General features: G+C 36.1%; 1 protein-coding gene across 1 annotated transcript in view; it reads left to right on the forward strand.

Moving 5' to 3' along the window:
• The window catches only part of LOC116896936 (selection and upkeep of intraepithelial T-cells protein 2-like), a 34122-nt gene extending 21079 nt beyond the window's left edge, over window positions 1–13043 (forward strand). Inside the window, exons 5-6 of the mRNA XM_032898535.1 lie at window positions 10319–10426; window positions 12847–13043. Coding sequence (XP_032754426.1) covers window positions 10319–10426; window positions 12847–13043 — 305 coding nt within the window. The remainder of the gene's footprint in view (window positions 1–10318; window positions 10427–12846) is intronic.
• The last annotated feature ends 7518 nt before the right edge of the window (window positions 13044–20561 follow it).

Genomic DNA, 20561 nt, shown 5'->3' on the forward strand with positions numbered 1-20561 from the left:
ACATGGCAAATTCTCCCACCAAAGCAAACACTGAATATCCAAACACACCAGAAAAGCAAGATCTAGATTTAAATTCACATTTGATCATGATGATGAAGGACTTCAAGAAAGACATCAAGAACTCCCTTAGAGAAATGGAGGAAAATATAAATAAACAAATAGAAGCCTATAGAGAGGAATCACAAAAATCCCTAAAAGAATTCCAGGAAAACACAATCAAACAGGTGAAGGAATTAAAAATGGAAATAGAAGCAATAGAAAAAGCACAAAGGGAGACAACCCTGGATATAGAAAACCAAAGGGAGAGACAAGGAGCCTTAGGTACAAGCATCACCAACAGAATACAAGAGATAGAGAAGAGAATCTCAGGAGCAGAAGATTCCATAGAAATCATCGACACAACTGTCAAAGATAATGTAAAATGGGAAAAGCTACAAGTCCAAAACATACAGGAAATCTATCTACAGATTCAATGCAATCTCCATCAAAATACCAATCCAATTGTTCAGAGAGTTAGACAGAACAATTTGCAAATTCATCTGGAATAAGAAAAAACCCAGGATAGCTAAAACTATCCTCAACAATAAAAGTACTTCTGGGGGAATCACTATCCCTGAACTCAAGAAGTATTACAGAGCAATAGTGATAAAAACTGCATAGTATTGGAATAGAGACAGACAGATAGACCAATGGAACAGAATTGAAGACGCAGAAATGAACCCACACACCTATGGGCACTTGATTTTTGACAAAGGAGCCAAAACCATCCAATAGAAAAAAGCATTTTCAGCAAATGGTGCGGGTTCTACTGAAGGTCAGCATGTAGAAGAATGCAGATCAATCCACGCTTATCACTCTGTACAAAGCTTAAGTGCAAGTAGATCAAAGATCTCCACATCAAACCAGATACACTTAAACTAAGAGAAGAAAAAGTGGGGAAGCATCTCGAATACATGGGGCCTGGAGAAAATTTCCTGAACAGAACACCAATGGCTTCTGCTCTAAGATCAAGAATCAACAAATGGGATCTCATAAAACTGCAAAGCTTCTGTAAGGCAAAAGACACTGTTGTTAGGACAAAGTGACAACCAACAGATTGGGAAAAGATCTTTACCAATCCTACAACTGATAGAGTGCTTATATCCAAAATATACAAAGAACTCAAGAAGTTAGACCACAGGGAGACAAATAACCCTATTAAAAATGGGGTTCAGAGCTAAACAAAGAATTCACAGCTGAGGAATGCTGAATGGCTGAGAAACACCTAAAAAATGTTCTACATCTTTAGTCATAAGGGAAATGCAAATCAAAACAACCCTGAGATTTCACCTCACACCAGTGAGAATGGCTAAGATCAAAAACTCAGGTGACAGCAAATGCTGACAAGGATGTGGAGAAAGAGGAACACTCCTCCATTGTTGGTGGGATTGCAGACTGATACAACCATTCTGGAAATCAGTCTGGAGATTCCTCAGAAAATTGGACATTGAACTGCCTGAGGACCCAGCTATACCTCTCTTGGGCATATACCCAGAAGATTCCCCAACATATAAAAAAGACACGTGCTCCACTATGTTCATAGCAGCCTTATTTATAATAGCCAGAAGTTGGAAAGAACCCAGATGCCCTTCAACAGTGGAATGGATACAGAAAATGTGGTACATCTACACAATGGAATATTACTTAGGTATCAAAAACAATGACTTTATGAAATTCATAGGCAAATGGATGGAACTGGAAAAAATCAATTTGAGTGAGGTAACTCAATCACAGAAAAACACACATGGTATGCCCTCATTTATAAGTGGGTATTAGCCCAAATGCTCGAATTACCCGAGATGCACCTAACACATGAAACTCAAGAAGGATGACCAAAATGTGCATGTTTCATTCCTTCTTTAAAAGGGGAACAAGAATACCCTTGGGAGGGAATAGGGAGACAAAGTTTAGAACAGAGGCAGAAGGAACATCCATTCAGAACTTGCCCCACATGTGGCCCATACATATACAGCCACCAAACTAGATAAGATGGATGAAGCAAAGAAGTGCAGGCCAACAGGAACTGGATGTAGATCTCTCCTGAGAGACACAGCCAGAATACAGCAAATACATAGGCAAATGCCATCATTAAACCACTGAACTGAGAACGGGACCCCCGTTGAAGGAATCAGAGAAAGGACTGGAAGAGCTTGAAGGGGCTTGAGACCCATATGAACAACAATGCCAACCAACCAGAGCTTCCAGGACTAAGCCACTACCCAAAGACTATTCATGGACTGACCCTGGGCTCCAAACGCATAGGTAGGAATGAATAGCCTAGTAAGAGCACCAGTGGAAGGGGAAGCCCTTGGTTCTGCCAAGACTGAACCCCCAGTGAACGTGATTGTTGGGGGAGGGTGGTAATGGGGGGAGGATGGGAAGGGGAAGCCCATATAGAAGGGGAGGGGGAAGGGTTAGGGTGGATGTTCGCTTGGAAACGGGAAAGGGGAATAACACTCGAAATGTAAATAAGAAATACTCAAGTTAAAAAAGATGTAAAAAATAAATTTAAAGAATTTAAGATGTTTTAAGGTTAAAAGTCTTCTAAATATCAGGAATTCAAGACTCATAACTAAACATAGTAAAAGTAACATACAGCAAACCAATAGCCACCACCAAACTAAATGAGAGAAACTTGAAGCAATCCCACTAAAATCATGGAGTAGTCAAGGTTGCTCACTTTCTCCATACCTATTCAATATAGTGTTTGAAGTCTTAGAGAATCAGGTGACAAAAGGAGGTCAAAGGGAAACAAATTGGAAAGAAGTAAAAAAATCACCATTAGTAGATGTTATGGTAGTATACTTAAGTGAACCCAAAAGTTCCACCAGAGAACTCCTAAAAGTTATAAACAACTTCAGAAAAGTGGCTGGATATAAAATTAACTCACACAAATCATTTGCCATCCTCTAATCGAAGGATCGACAGGCTGAGAAAGAAATTAGAGTAACAACACCCTTCACAATAGTCATAAATAATACAAAAAAGCTCCATGTGACTCAAGTGAAGCAAATGAAAGATCTTTATGAAAACAACTTCAAGTCGCTGAAGAAGAAATTGAAGAAGTTCTCAGAAGATGGAAAGATCTCCCATGTTCTTGAATTGGCAGAATTAATATTTTAAAAATGGATATCTTACCAAAAGAAATCTTGCACACTCAATACAATCCCCATCAAAATTCCAACTTAATTTTACACAGAGTTAGAGCAATTTGCAAATTTATTTTCCAAATTAAAAAAAAAACCCAGGAGAGCAAAAGCTATCCCCAACAATAAAAGAACTTCTGGGTGAACCACCATCCCTGTAATACAACCTCAAGTTGTATTATAGAGCAATAGTCATAAAAATTGTATGGTATTTGTACAGAGATAGACAGGTAGATCAGTGGAATAGAATTGAAGACCCAGAAATAAACCCATACACCTATGGTCATTTGACCTTTGACAAAGGAGCTAAAACTACCTAGTGGAAAAAAGATATCATTTTCAACACATGGTGCTGTTCACCTGAAGGTCAGCATGTAGAAGAATGCAAATCAATCATTTCTTATTGGCATGTATGAATCTCAAATCAAAGTGGATCATGGACCTCCACAAAAACGACATACACTGAAACTAATAGAAGATAAAGTGCAGAAGAGCATCAGACACATGGTTACTGGGGAAAATTTCCTGAAGAGAACACCAGTGGCTTATGCTTTAAGATCCAGAATAGACAAGTGGGACTTCATAAAATTGCAAAGCCTCTATAAGGCAAAGGACACTGTCATTAGGACAAAATGGCAACCAAAAGATTGGGAAGAAATCTTTACTAATCCTGTATCTGCTATAGGATGATATTTTCAAGATCCATCCATTTGCTTGTATATTTCATGATTTTTTTTCATTGATTTTTGTTGCTGACTTGTACTCCATAGTTTAAATGTACCACATTTTTCTATATCCATTCTTCTGTTGAGAGACATTTTTGTTGTTTCCAGCTTTTGGCTAATGCAAATAAGGCTCCTATGAATAAAGTGGAGCATGTGTCCTTGTTATATGTTTGAGCATCTTTTTGGTATATGCCTAGGTATGGTATAGTTGGGTCCTCAGGTAGTACTATGTCCAATTTTCTGAGAAACCACCAGACTGATTTCTAGAGTGGTTGCTCAAGCTTAAAATCCCTCCTGCAATGGAGGAGTATTCCCCTTTCTACACATCCTCACACCTGCTGTCACTTGAGGTTTTGGTCTTGCCATTCTGACTGGTCTGAGGTGGAATTTCAGGGTTGTTTTGATTTGCATTTCTCTGATGACTAAAGATGTTGAACATTTTTAGGTGCTTCTTGGCCATTCAATAATCCTCAATTGAGAATTCTTTGTTTAGCTCTGTACCCCATTTTTTAATAAGGTAATTTGATTCTCTGAAGTCTATCTTCTTGAGGTGTTTGTATATATTTGTCGTTAGCACTCTATCAGATGTAGGATTGTTAAAGATATTTTCAAAATCTGTTCATTGCCATTCTGTCCTATTGACTGTGTTCTTAGCCTTACAAAAGCTTTGCAATTTTATGAAATCCTATTTGTCGACTCTTGATCTTATAATATAAGCCATTGGTATTTTGTTCAGGAAAATTTCCCCTGTGCCTACGTGTTCAAGATTCTTTCCCACTTGCTTTTCTATTAGATTCAGAGTGTCTGGTTTTATGTGGAAGTCCTTGATCCACTTGTACTTGAGCTTAGTACAAGTGATTAGAATGAATTGGTTTGCATTCTTCTACATGCTGACCTCCAGTTGATCTAGCACCATTTGGTGAAGATGCTTTCTTTTTTCCATTGGTTGGTTTTAGTTCCTTTGTCAGAGATCGATTGACCATAGACATGGGGGTCCATTTCTGTGTCTTTAATTTTATTTCATTGATCTACCTGTCTGTCTCTGTACCATTACCATGCAGTTTCTATCGTGATTACTCTATAATACAGTTTGAGGTCAGGGATGGAGATTCCCCCAGAAATTCTTTCATTGTTGAAAATAATTTTCACTATCCTGGGTTTTTGTTTTTCCAAATGAATTTGCAAATTGCTCTTTCTATCTATACAAAGAAGTGAGTTGGAACTTTGATGAGGATTGCATTGAGTCTGTAGATTGCTTTCTGCATAATGACCATTTTTACCATATTAATGTTGTCAATATGTGAGGTTGGGAGATCTTTCCATCTTCTGAGATCGTCTTTCATTTCTTTCTTCAGAGACTTGAAGTACTTGTCATATACTTGCTTGCTTAGAGTCACACAAAGGTAGTTTATAATATTTATGACTATTGTGATGGGTGTTGTTTCCCTAATTTCTTTCTCAGTCTGTTTATTCTTTGACTAGAGGAAGGCTACTGATTCGTGTGAATTAATTTATATCCTACCACTTTTCTGAAGTTGTATATCAGGTTTAGGAGTTCTCTGGTGGAATTTTTGGGATCACTTAATTATATGATCATATTGTCTGCAAATAGTTATATTTTGTTTTACTTCTTTCTGATTTGTATTCCTTTGACGTCCTTTTGTTGTCTAATTGTTTTGCCTAGGACTTCAAGTACTATAATCAATAGAGAGGAAGAGTGTGCTGACTTGTTCAGGCCTTGTTTTTGTGGGATTGCTTCAAGTTTTTCTTCATATAGCTTGAGGTTGGCTACTGCTTTGCTGTATACTGCTTTAATATGTTTAAGTATGGTTGAATTCCTGATCTTTTCAATACTTGTATTGTACAGGGTTGTTGAATTTTGTCAAATGACTTCTCAGCACCTATGAGATGATCATGTGGTTTTGTTCTTTGAGTTTGTTTATATAGTAGATTATGTTGATGGATTTTCATATATTGAACCATCCCTTGCATTGCTGGGATGAAGCCTACTTGATCACATTCAATGTTTATTAGGATGTGATCTTTGGATTAGGTTTGGGAGAATTTTGTTGGATACTTTTCTATCAATATTCAGGAGAGGAATTTGTCTGAAGTTCTCTTCCTTTGCACAGTCTTTGTATGGTTTAGGTGTAAGCATAATCGGTGCTTCAAAGTACAAGTTTGGTCATGTTCCTTCTGTTTCTATTTTGTGAAATAGTTTGAAGAATATTGGTATTTATTCTTCTGTGAAAGTCTGATAGAATTCTGCAATAAACCTGTCTGGTTCTGGGCTATGTTTCCTTGGGAGACTTTTAATGAGTGCTTCTATTTCTTTAGGTGTCATGGGACTTATTAGGTCAGTTATCTGATTCTGATTTAACTTTGGCACCTGGTATCTGTCTAGATAATTGGCCATTTCCTCCAGAGTTTCCAGTTTTGTTGAGTACAGGCTGTTTTTGTATTATCTGATGACTTTCTGCATGTCCTAGTTTATGTTGTTATGTCACCCTTTTCCTTTCTGTTATTGTTAATTTGGATCCTATCTCTGTGTCCTCTGGTTAGTCTGGCTAAGGGTTTATCTATCTTATTGATTTTCTCAAAGAGGCAAGTCCTGATTTTTTGATTCTATAGTTCTTTTTGTTTCTACATGGTTGATTTCAGCTCTGAGTTTGGTTATTTCCTGACCTCTACTCCTCCTGGGTGTACTTGCTTCTTTTTGTTCTAGAGAATTTAGGTGTGCTGCTGTGCTGTTAGTGTATGTTCTCTCCAGCTTCTTTTTCGAGGCACTAAAAGCTATGAGTTTTCCTCTTAGAACTGCTTTCATTGTATCCCAAAGTTTGGGTATGATATGCCTTCATTTGCATTAAATTCTAAAAATCCTTTAATTTCTTTCTTTATTTCTTCCTTAACCATGTTGTCATTGAGTAGAGCATTGTTCAACTTCCATGTGTGTGTGGACTTTCTGTTGTTTTTGTTATTATTGAAGACCAGCCTTGGTGTGTGGTGATCTCTTCAGATGCATGGAATTATTGCAATCTTCTTGTTTCAGTTGAGGCCTGTGTTGTGACCAATTAATATGGCAAATTTTAGAGAAGGTACCGTGAAGTGTTAAGAAAAAGTTTATTCTTTCATTTTAGGATGTAATGTTCTATAGATATCCTTTAAGTACATTTGGTTCATAACTTCTGTTAATCTCACCGTTTCTCTATTTAGGTTCTGTTTCTGTGATCTGTCCATTGATGAGAGTAGGGTTTTGAATTCTCCCACTATTATTGTGTGTAGTGCAGTGTATGCTTTGAGCTTCAGTAAAGTTTCTTTTACAAATGTGGGTGCTATTATATTTGGAGCATAGATGTTCAGAATTGAGAGTTCATCTTGGTATATTTTTCCTTTGATAAATATGAAGTGTCCTTCCTTATCTTTTTGATAAGTTTTGGTTGAAAGTCTATTTTATTTCCTATTTGTATGGGTACTCCAGCTGGTTTCTTGGGACCATTTACTTGGAAAAAATTTCCATCCTTTTACTCTGAAGTAGTGTCTGTTGTTGTTATTGACGTGCATTTACTGTATACACCAAAATTCTGGGTCCTGTTTTTGTATACAGTCTACAAACTTTTTAGGGGAATTGAGTCCATTGATGTTAAGAGATATTAAAGAATAGTGATTGTTATTTCCTGCTACTTTTGTTGTGAGAGATGGAATTATGTTTATGTGGCTATCTTTTGAGTTTGTTGACAGAAGTATAATTTCTTGCTTTTTTGTGGGTGTGGTTTTCCTCCTTGTGTTGATGTTTTACATATATTATCCTTTGTAGGGCTGAATTTGTGAAAAGATATTGTATAAATTTGGTTTTGTGATGGAATATCTTGTTTTCTCCATTTATGGTAATTGTGAGTTTTGCTTAGTATACTATCCTGGGCTTGTATTTGTGTTCTATTCAGGTCTGTGTGACATCTACCCAGAATCTTTAGTTTCCACAGCCTCTGTTGAGAAGTCTGGTATAATTCTTACTTTCATAGTGCCAGAGATGCAATAAATAGTTTTAGAGTGCCCATCAAATCACATTTAAAACACTTGTGTTTCTACTCATAGCATAGTTCACCTACCAGAATGTAGAGGGAATTCTGACTTCTTCAATCTATGTGAATTTAGCTATCCTTTCAAGCTCCTGAACAAAAGTGACTTTTGTTATAAAAATAGTGACTCAATTGTTACCTATAAAGTAAAAGTAGTATACATTTATACAACTATCTCCAACATTCAAAAATGTTTTCAAAATGATTCAAAGAATATAAATATGGGTGAAAGGGTGAAAGATTATGTAGTTCTTTCCTTTAAATAGACACAGTCCTTCTTAGAGATTGAAGGAAGACTCATAAACTTGAGGAAGCTAATGAAACTTGAAAGGATCAAGTAGATCATGCAACTTATGTAACTCATTATTCTTATTCTCAATACTGTTTATAAAATCAGTACAAATACTTTTGAGGAAAAGATTATTTCAGCGGAAGTTGCATGTTGAGCACAGATCTCCTATGAAGCAATTTTCATGGTTCATCATCTACCCTGTAAATGATCTTTTAGTTATAATGTTGTCCTTGAGTCATGCATGTTTTTCCAAGTAACTCCAAGAAACTTATTGGTCCACCAAATTGGATTTGGATGGAATTCTTTTTTAGTTATATTATAGATGTTGTATATGGGATTATTTGTTCATATATCCCTGTGACAAAACATATAGCAATGTCTGTCAGAAATCTAAAATTAGAACTTTGATGTATCTAATGTTACTAGTACTTGGTGGATTCTCCCAAAGATTCCAAGTCAGTATACACAAGATAATTGCTCATACTGATTTATTAGGGCACTTCTTAAAATAGTCAATCAACTGTGAGATCAGATTTTGTCTGTAAACAAAGGAGCATAAAAAATATATTAGAATGTGATATATGTTGATGGTAAAATTTTATTTAGTTATCAAGAATAAAATTGTCATTTGTAAAGTATAAAATGAATGTAACCAGGATATTAATATTTTAACTAATAAATTCAGAAATACAGTTATCACCCTTTTGCTCATTTGTAGATGGTAGAGTTTATATAGATACAAAAACTATTAAAATATGCATGATATTAATGCTAAAGCAAAATTCTCTGAGAGGTAAAGGAATCACGGAGAAGACAAAAGATTCTATGGGGGTGACAATATAGCAAATGATTAATACATATCTGAATGAAAATATGTCAAATAAACTCACCACTGTAGGTGATGATATGTGGGGATGGATATGTGCCAATAAAATTAGTATTCTCAAACTCATGTATATTTTTGCCACAGTTCTATCTTTCTAGAACACATTCACACCCTTTAGATCTCCTACAATGAATGGAGTATGGCCACCTCCTAATCATCTAGAAATGAATGCTTCTGCAGTTCTCTGAAGTTTTGATTCTTCCTTTAACTCCTCTTCTGAACACTGCTATATGACTGAAACAGGTGACATTTTCAACATCCCCTGTGGGATATAGTGTGTCTTCACACTTTTGTAAGCCACAATTTCACAAGTTTCAGGAGTTTTCTTTTTATTGATATTATCCATGATTTTTATATACGTACTTGCAATTAAGAGACAGACAGACACACATATACAGATACACAGATCGAGACTGAGACAGTGACAGAGACAGAGACAGAGAGACAGGGGTAGAGATAGAGACAGAGAGAAAATGGAGGGAATCTTTTGGAATCTCAAAGGCCAGTGATATATCTCCTCACACAACAACACACCTTTTGATACTTCCCCCCAAATTCCAACTGAAGACCAATAAATATGAGCCTATAGGGGCCATTTTCCTTCAAACAACCACAGTGACTAAAACTTTCTTGCAGAAGAATGGAAACTACCTGTGGCAGTAAATACTCACATTATGTAAATTAGAGTCTATCGCACAGTTTAGAGGTCTTCAGAACTATCCTCTTTTCTGTATCCTTAAACCTGAGAAAAATGATAACCAGTAAGAAATGATTGTATCTTTTGCTTTTAATAATGCATACTAATGACAAGTGAGATGGAGTAAAGATACCATTAGGTTCTTTCCACTTGGCCAGCTTTGTCTCAACTCCAATATGCAACACCCTAAAAATTTTATTCCTTTTATTCCTATCCTCTTTTATTTTAACATTAAATCTCTCATTCTATAAATATAAGAAGACAGCATGAAAAGGTAGCCCTTACACCTGTACACTGATGAGGTACTGTACACACACACACACACACACACACACACACAAATGCATACACACACACACACACACACACACACAAGATCTTGATTTCTTGTTGTATTTTTTCAATGTAGAGTAACTCCATACAACTATCATGTGAATGTAACTTTTTTTTTCTGTAGGTAGCTTCTCTGAGGAAATATGCTATTGGTTAAAGTGTGCAATGGTACTCATGTTTTCAGTGCTTGCAGTTACAGTAGTCATGCTATTTTTGCACCGAGATCAAAGAGGTATGTATGATACAGGCAGATGCCATCATGTTAAAATATTATCCCAACTTCCCAGTAAGACATTTAGTAAAAGAAGAAATGATTGTTTCTTGAACCTTAGCATTAATAAGCCATTAAAGAATAGCCACAATGTCTAGATTCCAGAGCCCTGAATTTTGTAAGCATAATAGTAGATTTAGCTAATTATTCTATTCCAGAGAAAGAAATCTTTCAAATTCATAGTGTTTTGTCACAAATTCAGCATTCGTCATTACCTAGTAAATTGTTCTGAATATTTTATACATTTAATGTAAAAGAGACAATAGTTCATACATTAAGCTTCTTATCTTTTAAAATATTATTTAGGTGCATAGGGTTTTTTGTCTTTATGTATAGTCCCAGTTAAAGCCAAAAGATGGTGTTAGATTCCTCAAGACGGTTATTATCCACCATGTGAATTATTTGTACTCAAAATGAGCAGTCCATCCTCTCAACTGCTGAGACATCTCTCTAACTCCGGTATCTTAAGGGCTTAAAGTCTAGATCAAACCTTTAAAAATCCTAGCATTAAAAGAACAAGAGCTTCTTGAGCTGAAACTCTAGTTAAGGAGTTAAGAGATGTTGTGGTGTGGTAGGGGGGTATCAGGTATCATTGGTAGGTTGCCTATACCTCAGTTTATGACCTGAAACCTTACAAATGGGCAATATTATAAGTTCAGTGGTTTACTAATCAATCAATCAAAACAGCGAGGACATGATTTTGGGAGGGAGATATGTTGGAGAACTCAGAGAATGTTCAAGAACTCAGAGGATGTTGAAGTAGGGGGCAAGGGGATGATCATTATAGATTGTATCAAATATGAACTTTTGTAAAACGAGAGAATAAAGAAGGCTTAGATTTGGTAGTCAGATGAGAAGCTGAAAACTGTTGGGGGAGGACAAAAAACTTGCATTCAGAATATATTATAAGAAAAGATGTATATTCAATTAAAACTGAATTTTCAAAACTAAAGTGAAAATAAAATATATTCACAAAAGCAAAATAAGTACACATAATAATTTTCAAAGTTAAATAGTTTAATGAGTTATGATTCAAACATAAATTTTATAACAAATCTTCATTGCAAAAAGATCATTTTAAGTTCAAATATTTATTTTAGAATTTTAGATCAATGAGATGAAGTAATCCTATTCACTGTAGAGGTTCTCAACTTATGAGTCATGACCATTGGATCACACATATTTCCCATGGACTCAGGGATTGAGATGTCACTAAGTGCCAAAAGTACTGTTATGAAGTAGAAACAAAAATAAATTTATGATTATGTGTTCCTAAATCATTTGAGATATATGTTTTCTGATGGTCATGCCCCAAGAGTTGAGAACTGCTTCATTATTTTAAGCCAGATCTATATCCCCAGTCACACTGTAGAATCACAAGGCTGAATCGAACATTTTAGAGAAGTTTTTAATTCATTTCCTCCTGTGAAATTAACATACCAACAGCCTTAAAATGAATGAGATGTAATTTTAACTTATATAGAGCCCTTGAATATTCCAGACCATCCATATATATATATATATATATATATATATGAGAGAGAGAGAGAGAGAGAGAGAGAGAGAGAGAGGAATAGAAATTTGCAAGAGCTAGAGGTAGAAAAAGAGGTAGAATTTTTGTTTGATGAATACAGAATTTAATTTGGGGAGCTAAAAGCATTTACAGAGATGAATGGTGATGGGAGTTGTATAATATGAATGTATTTAATGTCATAAAACTATAAAGTAGAAAATGGCTATAGTGGTAATTTAATATCAGATAGCTTTATCATAAAATTAATAAACTAATAAAAACAATATATTTCAGCTTTACAATGGGTCTGTTATACACATGAAAACTAAAATTATAGGCTAGAAAAAATTATTTATAAACACATTGATAAACAGAAGAAATCTAGAATATTTTATGTTTTCTCTCAAAAGATAACTGGGAAAACCATCATTTCTCATCTTGTCTTGACTTTTGTCAAAACAAATGAGGATGGAGAGAGAATATTTCACAGGGAATATGATGCTTGAGCAGTAGAAGACCTCTTCCATTTCATCTTGATCATCTAAGAATGTTCTGTTTAACTAGATTCTACATGGGTCAAAATTCATAAAACAAGTAAACAAATAATATACCTATGTGATCTTCAGATAGATTAGTAAAGCAAGAGTCATATTTCTTGAGGAGAAAGGGTACCTTCCTTCTCATAGCCTCTATTAGGCTTGACACAAACAGGCTCATCTCAAAAACATGTAGGCCAATTTCTTCTCTATTGTTCTTGTATATATAGGAAGTATCGAGCAATGGGACCAGAAAGCAAGCCTACCTTCAATATGTAATCTATTGTTCCTCTATTGTTTGCAACTATCCTGAGTCTTTACTCTTTTCTCAGCCCAAGTTTCAGATCAACACTTTGAATTGAACACTTTGTGGCTTGAAGATATTAGTGTGATCCTGTGTGTGCTGATAGTGTTTATCATCAAGCTCATTTCATTTATTTACTTCAGATTAGAAGGTAAATATGATGGTGATGGTAGCAACTTAGAAAATCTGTTTCATGGGACTAATGCACAGATGTCTAGAGGGTGACAATTCTCATCCCTTTTCACTAGTAATTATAAGAAAAACTAAATGAAAAACTGTGTTGAATAAAGGCTGGTAGATTGTAATTTTCATTTTGGAAATATTAGGACTTTTACTGGTATTGGTGTGAATGTCTCTTAGATTAATGACTATCTCAGCTCTTAATATACAATTATGGTAACACTCATATATAGGTAGGCAGTTATTTTATCTACACATCCTGGAAAGCCTCTGTATATTGAGCTTTTGCAAGAAATTTATAATTTTTAAAAGATTTAACCAATTACAGTTTAGATTAAAAATTTAAAGGCTACAAACATTAATTTTAAAAAATTTAGACCAAGCTGCACATCTGTTACACATCTGTGGGGAAACCTAGGTCTCCCCTATGTATGTTCTTTGGTTGGTGCTATATTTTCTAAGAGCCCCAAAGATCCAAGGTAGTTGACTATATTGGCCTTCCTGCTGAGTTCCTATCCTCTTAGGCCTGCAATCCTATCCCCTATCCTTCCATAAGAGTCCCTGAACTCCCTCTTCTGTATGGCTATAGGTGTTTGCACCTATCTGAGATACTGCCTGGTAGAGCTTCTCAGAGGACAACCATGCTAGACTCCTGTCTTCAAGCATAACAAGAGCATCATTAATAGTGCCAGGGATTGGTACTTGCCCATGGAATGGGTCTCAAATCGAGCTGGTCATTGGTTGGTCATTCCTTCAGGCTTTGCTCCATTCCCTGATCTTGCATTTCTTGTAGACAGGATAAATTTTGGCTTGAAAGTTTTGTGGGTAGTTTGGTGTTCCCATCACTCCAGTAGGGTTTCTACCTAGCTACAGGATTGATAGCCCTAATGCTGTGAGTCATAGCTAAAGTCATCCCCAAAGATAAAGCCTTCCTAGACACAAATTTATAAATATTGCTGTTCTGGCCTTTAAGAGTATGTATGTGGTTTTAAAATATAAAACTATGATAGTTTTAGCACCAGCTTTTCAAAGTTCTTTTCTTGTGCCTGTTTATCTCAGGCAATCCATACCACTATCATCCCCCAGACCATACTTCCTAGTTTAAGTAATATAGTCCATCTTCATAGAAAATGTCTTCTGTACATTGCAAGAATTTTGATGTAATTATGTCTTAGGCTCTGTTGTGCACATGGGACACATTATCTCCAGAAGACATTTTCCAAATTGAGCTGTTCTTACACATGCATTAAATAAACTAAATGGTTTCAGATTGATCCAACATCAAGTACTCAGTTGTATTGAACCAAAGCAACTTCTTATCTGATACACATCAACAGTGTTAGTCAAGACACCCCAACACACATCTGTTACCCAGTGTGAGGACCTGGACCTTCAGAGGAGATAAGTAAATGACATTAAATAGAAACAGTGGGTAGGAGTTCTTTTCACCCAAGAGATCAAAACTATAAGTAAGAAAACAAAATAAACATCGTTTTTCCTCAGTACATTGAAACAAGCACTTTATACAGTTATCAAAATGTCTGTTAAGATTCATAGGAGCAAAATTATCAGAGCAACAGTTCTGCAACTCTGTACAAGTTACTATTAAATTCAATCATTGGTTTCCTAAACAAGGAACCATAGTTGTTGATAATTTGAAGCAAAATAGAGGCAATGTGAAGAGAACTCATGAAAAGTGAGATAAAATTCCTGTCAATTACTTTGTAAACTGGAGTACAGTAATGTATTGCTTGGATCTTCTCAGAAGGATCATTTTAAAAGATAGATGAGAAAGAAAATTTACTTTCAGATATATCTTGACAAGTCTTGATAGCCTCATTCTTTCTTCTAACTGTTAAGGTCCAGCCAGATCAGCATCTGTTACAACACTTGAGTTCTAGGGAATGGTGGGTGGGGCTCCAAAACCTACACTTGAGTTTCAGAGCTTAGCTGACTCTGTGCTTAGCTTTGTGTTTTCCCACACAGCTGGAATGTTCTGGAATATATTGATCAAAGGTCCCAATATCAAAAAAATTGAAACATAATTTATTTTATTACAGGAATAATTGCAACTAGGACATAAAGAACCTTCAGTTAGTTCATGAAATTTCCTATTTTTGTAATTAATAAAAAGATAAAGAATAAGTTTTGCCTTATTACATGGTTTGAGGGACATAAATACTTGTATGGAAACAATGGGGAAAATCTGGGCAGGCTCTCTGTTCCTATTATGACTCCTCAAGGACATTATATTATTGTATTCAAATTAAAAGACTTTTTCTCTATTTCTTCACATTCTGTGGGTAAGGAATATTTTTTCATTCTGTGTTCCCTCTTTAAAAAATCGACAACCAATGACCTAATATCAATTGAAAGTTTTAAAATAGAAGAAGGAAAATAGCACACATATCTGTCAATATTATATATATATATATAAAGTATTTAAGCCAGTGCTGAATGAATTTCTTGAGGTGTTGAATAGCATTCTCCTCTCCTGGTTGTTCAATCAATACTTAAATAACTGTTTAGCTTTTTTTGGTAAGTAAACTAAAAGAGAAAATTTAAATATAGCTCCAGAATAAATGCCAAAGCTATAACTTTATAATTACTTAGGTTTTATTACTACTAAAAAAAAAAAACCAAATTCTTCATTATCCTCTGAACTTAAAACTTTACAAACAATGTACCCTCAAGTATTAACAGAAAAATTGGTCCTTGTCAATTGGGTTCATTCTTATTTGCCTATAATTACTGAGGATTTGGCACAACTTTTTAAATTGCTTTCTGGAGACTCCTACTTAAACTACATTAAAAGAACACTAATGCAGAGCAGATTTTGAGCATATTCAATAATGCATTGGGCAGGTTGAAAAAGGCTGATTTACAGTATAAGGTGAAAATTTACTTTCATGCTTGTATAAAAAAAGAACCCAATCTTTCAGGAGTTTCTGGGATTATTTCTCAGGTATTTTTGAATATTCTTTTACCTTGAAGGAAATATTCTTAAGCTCAAAATTAAGTTTCCTTAAATTTTAAAAGTCGTAAGTGTTATATAAAAGCTTAGACTTAGCTCTTTAGAAATTAATGCTTGCTAAGCAACCAGAGCTTCCACGGACTAAGCCACTACCTAAAGACTATATACATGGACTGACCCTGGACCTGACCTCATATGTAGCAAATGAATATCCTAGTAAGAGCACAGTGGAAGGGGAAGCCCTGTCCTGTTAAGACTGGGAACCCCAGTGAACTAGACTGTGGGGGAGGGGCGGCAATGGGGGGTTGGGAGGGGAACACCCATAAGGAAGGGAGGTGGAGGGGATGTTTGTCGGAAACCGGGAAAGGGAATAACAATCGAAATGTACATAAGAAATACTCAAGTTAATAAAAAAAAAGAAAGAAATTAATGCTGATTAATTTGCTAATTAGGACGATTTATTTATTTATTTATTTATTTTACTTTTGTGCTTTCCCTATCTCTGACAAGAACAAATAAGATGTTGGCAAAGTAGAAAGTTAAAGGATAGTCACAAGAGCCTATTCTATATCTAAGGCATATTTTACAAAGGGTTTCAAGTTTTTCGTGCATAACTCATAATTAATGGGTGGTTCTCACATAATATCTGGAACTATAGCTCTCTATATCTGGGGACTTCCCTACTGTCAGATGTGTAGAGACCTGTGCTTGGAATGCACTTGAGGCATGCATAGTGCCACCTCCTAAATAATCAAATGCATATTATTGTTCCAGGCATAATATGCAGTACTGGAGGCTTCAGGAGAATACCATTGTGTCACATGTGAAACTTAATTTTGCCAAATAGCTCTTTATGTATGAATGTTCTAAGGCTCTCATTATAACTACATGCAGATAATGATTCTGCTTATACTAACAAATGCTCTAAAACATTTTACAATATACAAAATTCTACTCATGTTACTGAAACCCCTTACATTTCACAGGATCAAACTATTGTGGAATGGTACCATCAAACACTTAACAGCATGTTTTAAAAATAAAAAGTATATCCGTACACCCACCTAAATCCCTATATACTATGCTATATTTATCTATGTTAACTTTGTTTTCACTTTAAAGGATAATATATTTTCTGCTGTCCAAAGCATTTTTTTGCAAAGGAGACACACCTTTAAGTTAAGTGAAGAGCTCTAAAAACCAATCAATAGAAAGTGTCTCCTGTTTTAGAAACTTCAGTTTAAGTTTATACTTTTGTCTTTCCAGAAAATGAACAAAATCCCAAATGGCACCTGCATCAATGCCTCCAACCAAGAAAACATTCCAGAGACCATGATACAAATGAATCATAGAAATGTGTACAACAAGCTCATATAGAGGAGATGTTTTAATAAAGAAGACAAAGCTTATAACTTGGAGAGACATTAAGATTTTAGCTCATTAAACCAAGACCTTGAAGAAACAGTGAGAACAAAATAAAATGACTTTCCCTTTTCCTTGGTCCTCTATTAACTATTCTTTTTCTCTTTCTTATTAATTTTATTTGTTTACATTTCAAATGATATCTCCCTTCTCCTCCACACACAACCCATTCAGTCCCTACTCTCCTCCCCTCCGCTATGAGGGTACTTCTCCACCCACTCAAAAACTCCTGCCTCACTCTTCTAGCATCCACCTATGCTGGGGCATCAGGCCCCCCACAGGACCAAGTTTCTCCCCTCCCATTAATGTAAGATAAGTCTATCCTTTGCTACATATATATCTGGATCTATTGATCCCTCCAGGTATACTCATTGGTTGGTGGTTTATTCTGGGAACTCTGGTTGGTCCAGTTATTTTACAATGTTCTTCCTTTGGGGTTGTAATGCCCTTCAGATCTTTCTGTCCTTCCTGTAGCTCTTCCATTGTGGTCCCCGGGCTCAGTCCAATGATTGGCTGTAATATTTGTATTGGTCAGTGCTGGTAGAACCTTTTAAGGAACACCCCTACAAGGCTCATGTCAGCAAGCACTTTTTGGCACCAGCAATAGTACTTGGTTTGGTGTCTGCAGATGGAATGGATCCCTAAGTAGGGCAGTCTCTGGATGGCCTTTCCTTCAGTCTCTGTTCCATTTTTTGTCCTTGTCTTTTCCATGAACAGGAACATTATTTGGGTAAACAGTTTTGAGATAGGTGTGGTTCTATCCCTCAACTATTGGCCGTGCCTATCTACTGGAAGTGGTATATACAAGTTCTATCTCCTCTTCATCAGATATTTTGGTTATAGTCATCCCCACTGTGTCCTGGAAGCCTCCAGCTTTCCTGCCATCAGGGACTTTCTAGTGACTATTACCAGTTCCCCATCTCACAATACTACATATTTCTATTTCATTTCCTGCCCTCTGCACTTCTTTTCTATCCCTTCCAATTCCTGATCCTGACCCATATTTCCCTCCCCTTCTTCTTTCCCTCCCAGGTACCTCACTTCCTTTACCTCCTATGATTAACGTTTTACCTTGTTTCTTTTTTTTTGTTTTGTTTTGTTTTTTTTTGGTAGGATTGAAGCATCTATACTTTGGTCTTTCTTCTTCTTAAGTTCCAAATGGTTTGTATGGCATATCATGGATATTCTGAGCTTGTTGGCCAATATCCATTTACCATTGAGTACATATTTATATGTTGTACTGTGTCTGGGTTACCTTACTCTGGATGATATTTTCTAGTACCATCCATTTGCCTAAGAATTTCAAGAAGTCATTGTTTTTAATAACTGAGTAGTTCTCCATTATATAAGTGTATCAAATTGTGTAAATATATCCATTCTTTTGTTGAGGGACACATTGTAAATGGATACCTAAAAGCTTATCCATTCTTCTCTTGAGGAACATATTGTTTCCAGCGTCTGTCTATGATAAATAAAGCTGCTATGAAAATAGTGGAGCATGTGTCCTTTTGATATGTTGGAGTGTCTTTTGGATATATGCCCAAGAGGAGTATACATAGGTCTTTAGTTAGAAATATTTCCAGTGATTTTGAGGAATCCCAAGATTGATTTCAAAAGTGATTATACCAGTTTACAATCCCACCAGCAATGGAGGGATGTTCCTCTTTCTCCACATTCTCACCAGCATCTGCTGACACCTTTGTTTTCTGTTCTTAGCCATTCTGATTTGCATGAGGAGGAATCTCAGGGTTGTTTTGATTTGCATTTCTCTGATGACTAAGGATGTTGAACATTTTTTTTCTTTTTTCTTTTTTCCTCCATCTTTATTAAATTGGATATTTCTTATTTACATTTCAATTGTTATTCCCCTTCCTCGCATTTCCAGGCCAACATCCCCCTAGCTCCTCCCCCTCCCCTTCTATATGGGTGTTCCCCTCCTCATCCTCCCCCCATTACCGCCCACCCCGCAACAATCACGTTCACTGGGGGTTCAGTCTTGTCAGGACCAAGGGCTTCCCCCTCCACTGGTGCTCTTACTAGACTATTCATTGCTACCTATGCAGTTGGAGCCCAGGGTCAGTCCATGTATAGTCTTTGGGTAGTGGCTTAGTCCCTGGAAGCTCTGGTTGGTTGGCATTGTTGTTCATATGGGGTCTCAAGCCCCTTCAAGCTCTTCCTGTCCTTTCTCTGATTCCTTCAATGGGGGTCCCGTTCTCATTTCAGTGGTTTGCTGCTGGCATTCACCTATGTATTTGTCACATTCTGGCTGTGTCTCTCAGGAGAGATATACATCCAGTTCCTGTCAGCCTGCACTTCTTTGTTTCATCTATCTTATCTAGTTTGGTGTCTGTATATGTGTGGCCCAGATGTGGGGCAGTCTCTGAATGGGTGTTCCTTCTGCCTCTGTTCTAAACTTTGCCTCCCTATTCCCTCCCAAGGGTATTATTGTTCCCCTTTTTAAGAATGAACGAAACATTTACATTTTGGCAATCCTTGAGTTTGATGTGTTCTGTGGATCTAGGGTAATTTGAACATTTGGGCTAATATCCATTTATCAATGAGTGCATAACATGTGTATTTTTCTGTGATTGGGCTACCTTACTCAGGATGATATTTTCCAGTTCCATCCACTTGCCTATGAATTTCATAAAGTCATTGTTTTTTATAGCTGAGTAGTATTCCATTGTGTAGATGTACCACATTTTCTGTATCCATTCCTCTTTTGAAGTGAACGTTTCTTTAAATGCTTCTCAGTTATTGGAGATTCCTCAGTTGAGAATTTATTTTTTAGCTCTATACCCATTTTTCTTCTCTTCTCTTTTCTTTTGTTTTCTTTTTCTTTTCTTTTCTTTCCTTTCCTTTCTCTTTCTTTCTTTCTCTCCTTCCTTCTTTTCTTTCTTTCTTTCTTTCTTTCCTTTTTCTTTCATTTTATACTCCAAATTCTATTCTGCCCCTGGTCTACCTCCCAAGAGTTCCACATCCCATACCTCCCTCTTACACCTTCCACATCTCCACAAAGATGTCCTTACCCCACCCACCCCACCAGACTCTAAACTTCCTGGGGCCTCCAGTTTCTTGAGGGTTATATGGGTCTTCTCTGACAGAGGCCAGACCCAGAGTTCTCTGCTATTTATGTGTTGGAGGCCTCATCTCAGCTGGTGTACGCT

This window comes from Rattus rattus, chromosome 1 (assembly GCF_011064425.1).
Source record: "Rattus rattus isolate New Zealand chromosome 1, Rrattus_CSIRO_v1, whole genome shotgun sequence".
NCBI classification, from domain to species: domain Eukaryota; kingdom Metazoa; phylum Chordata; class Mammalia; order Rodentia; family Muridae; genus Rattus; species Rattus rattus.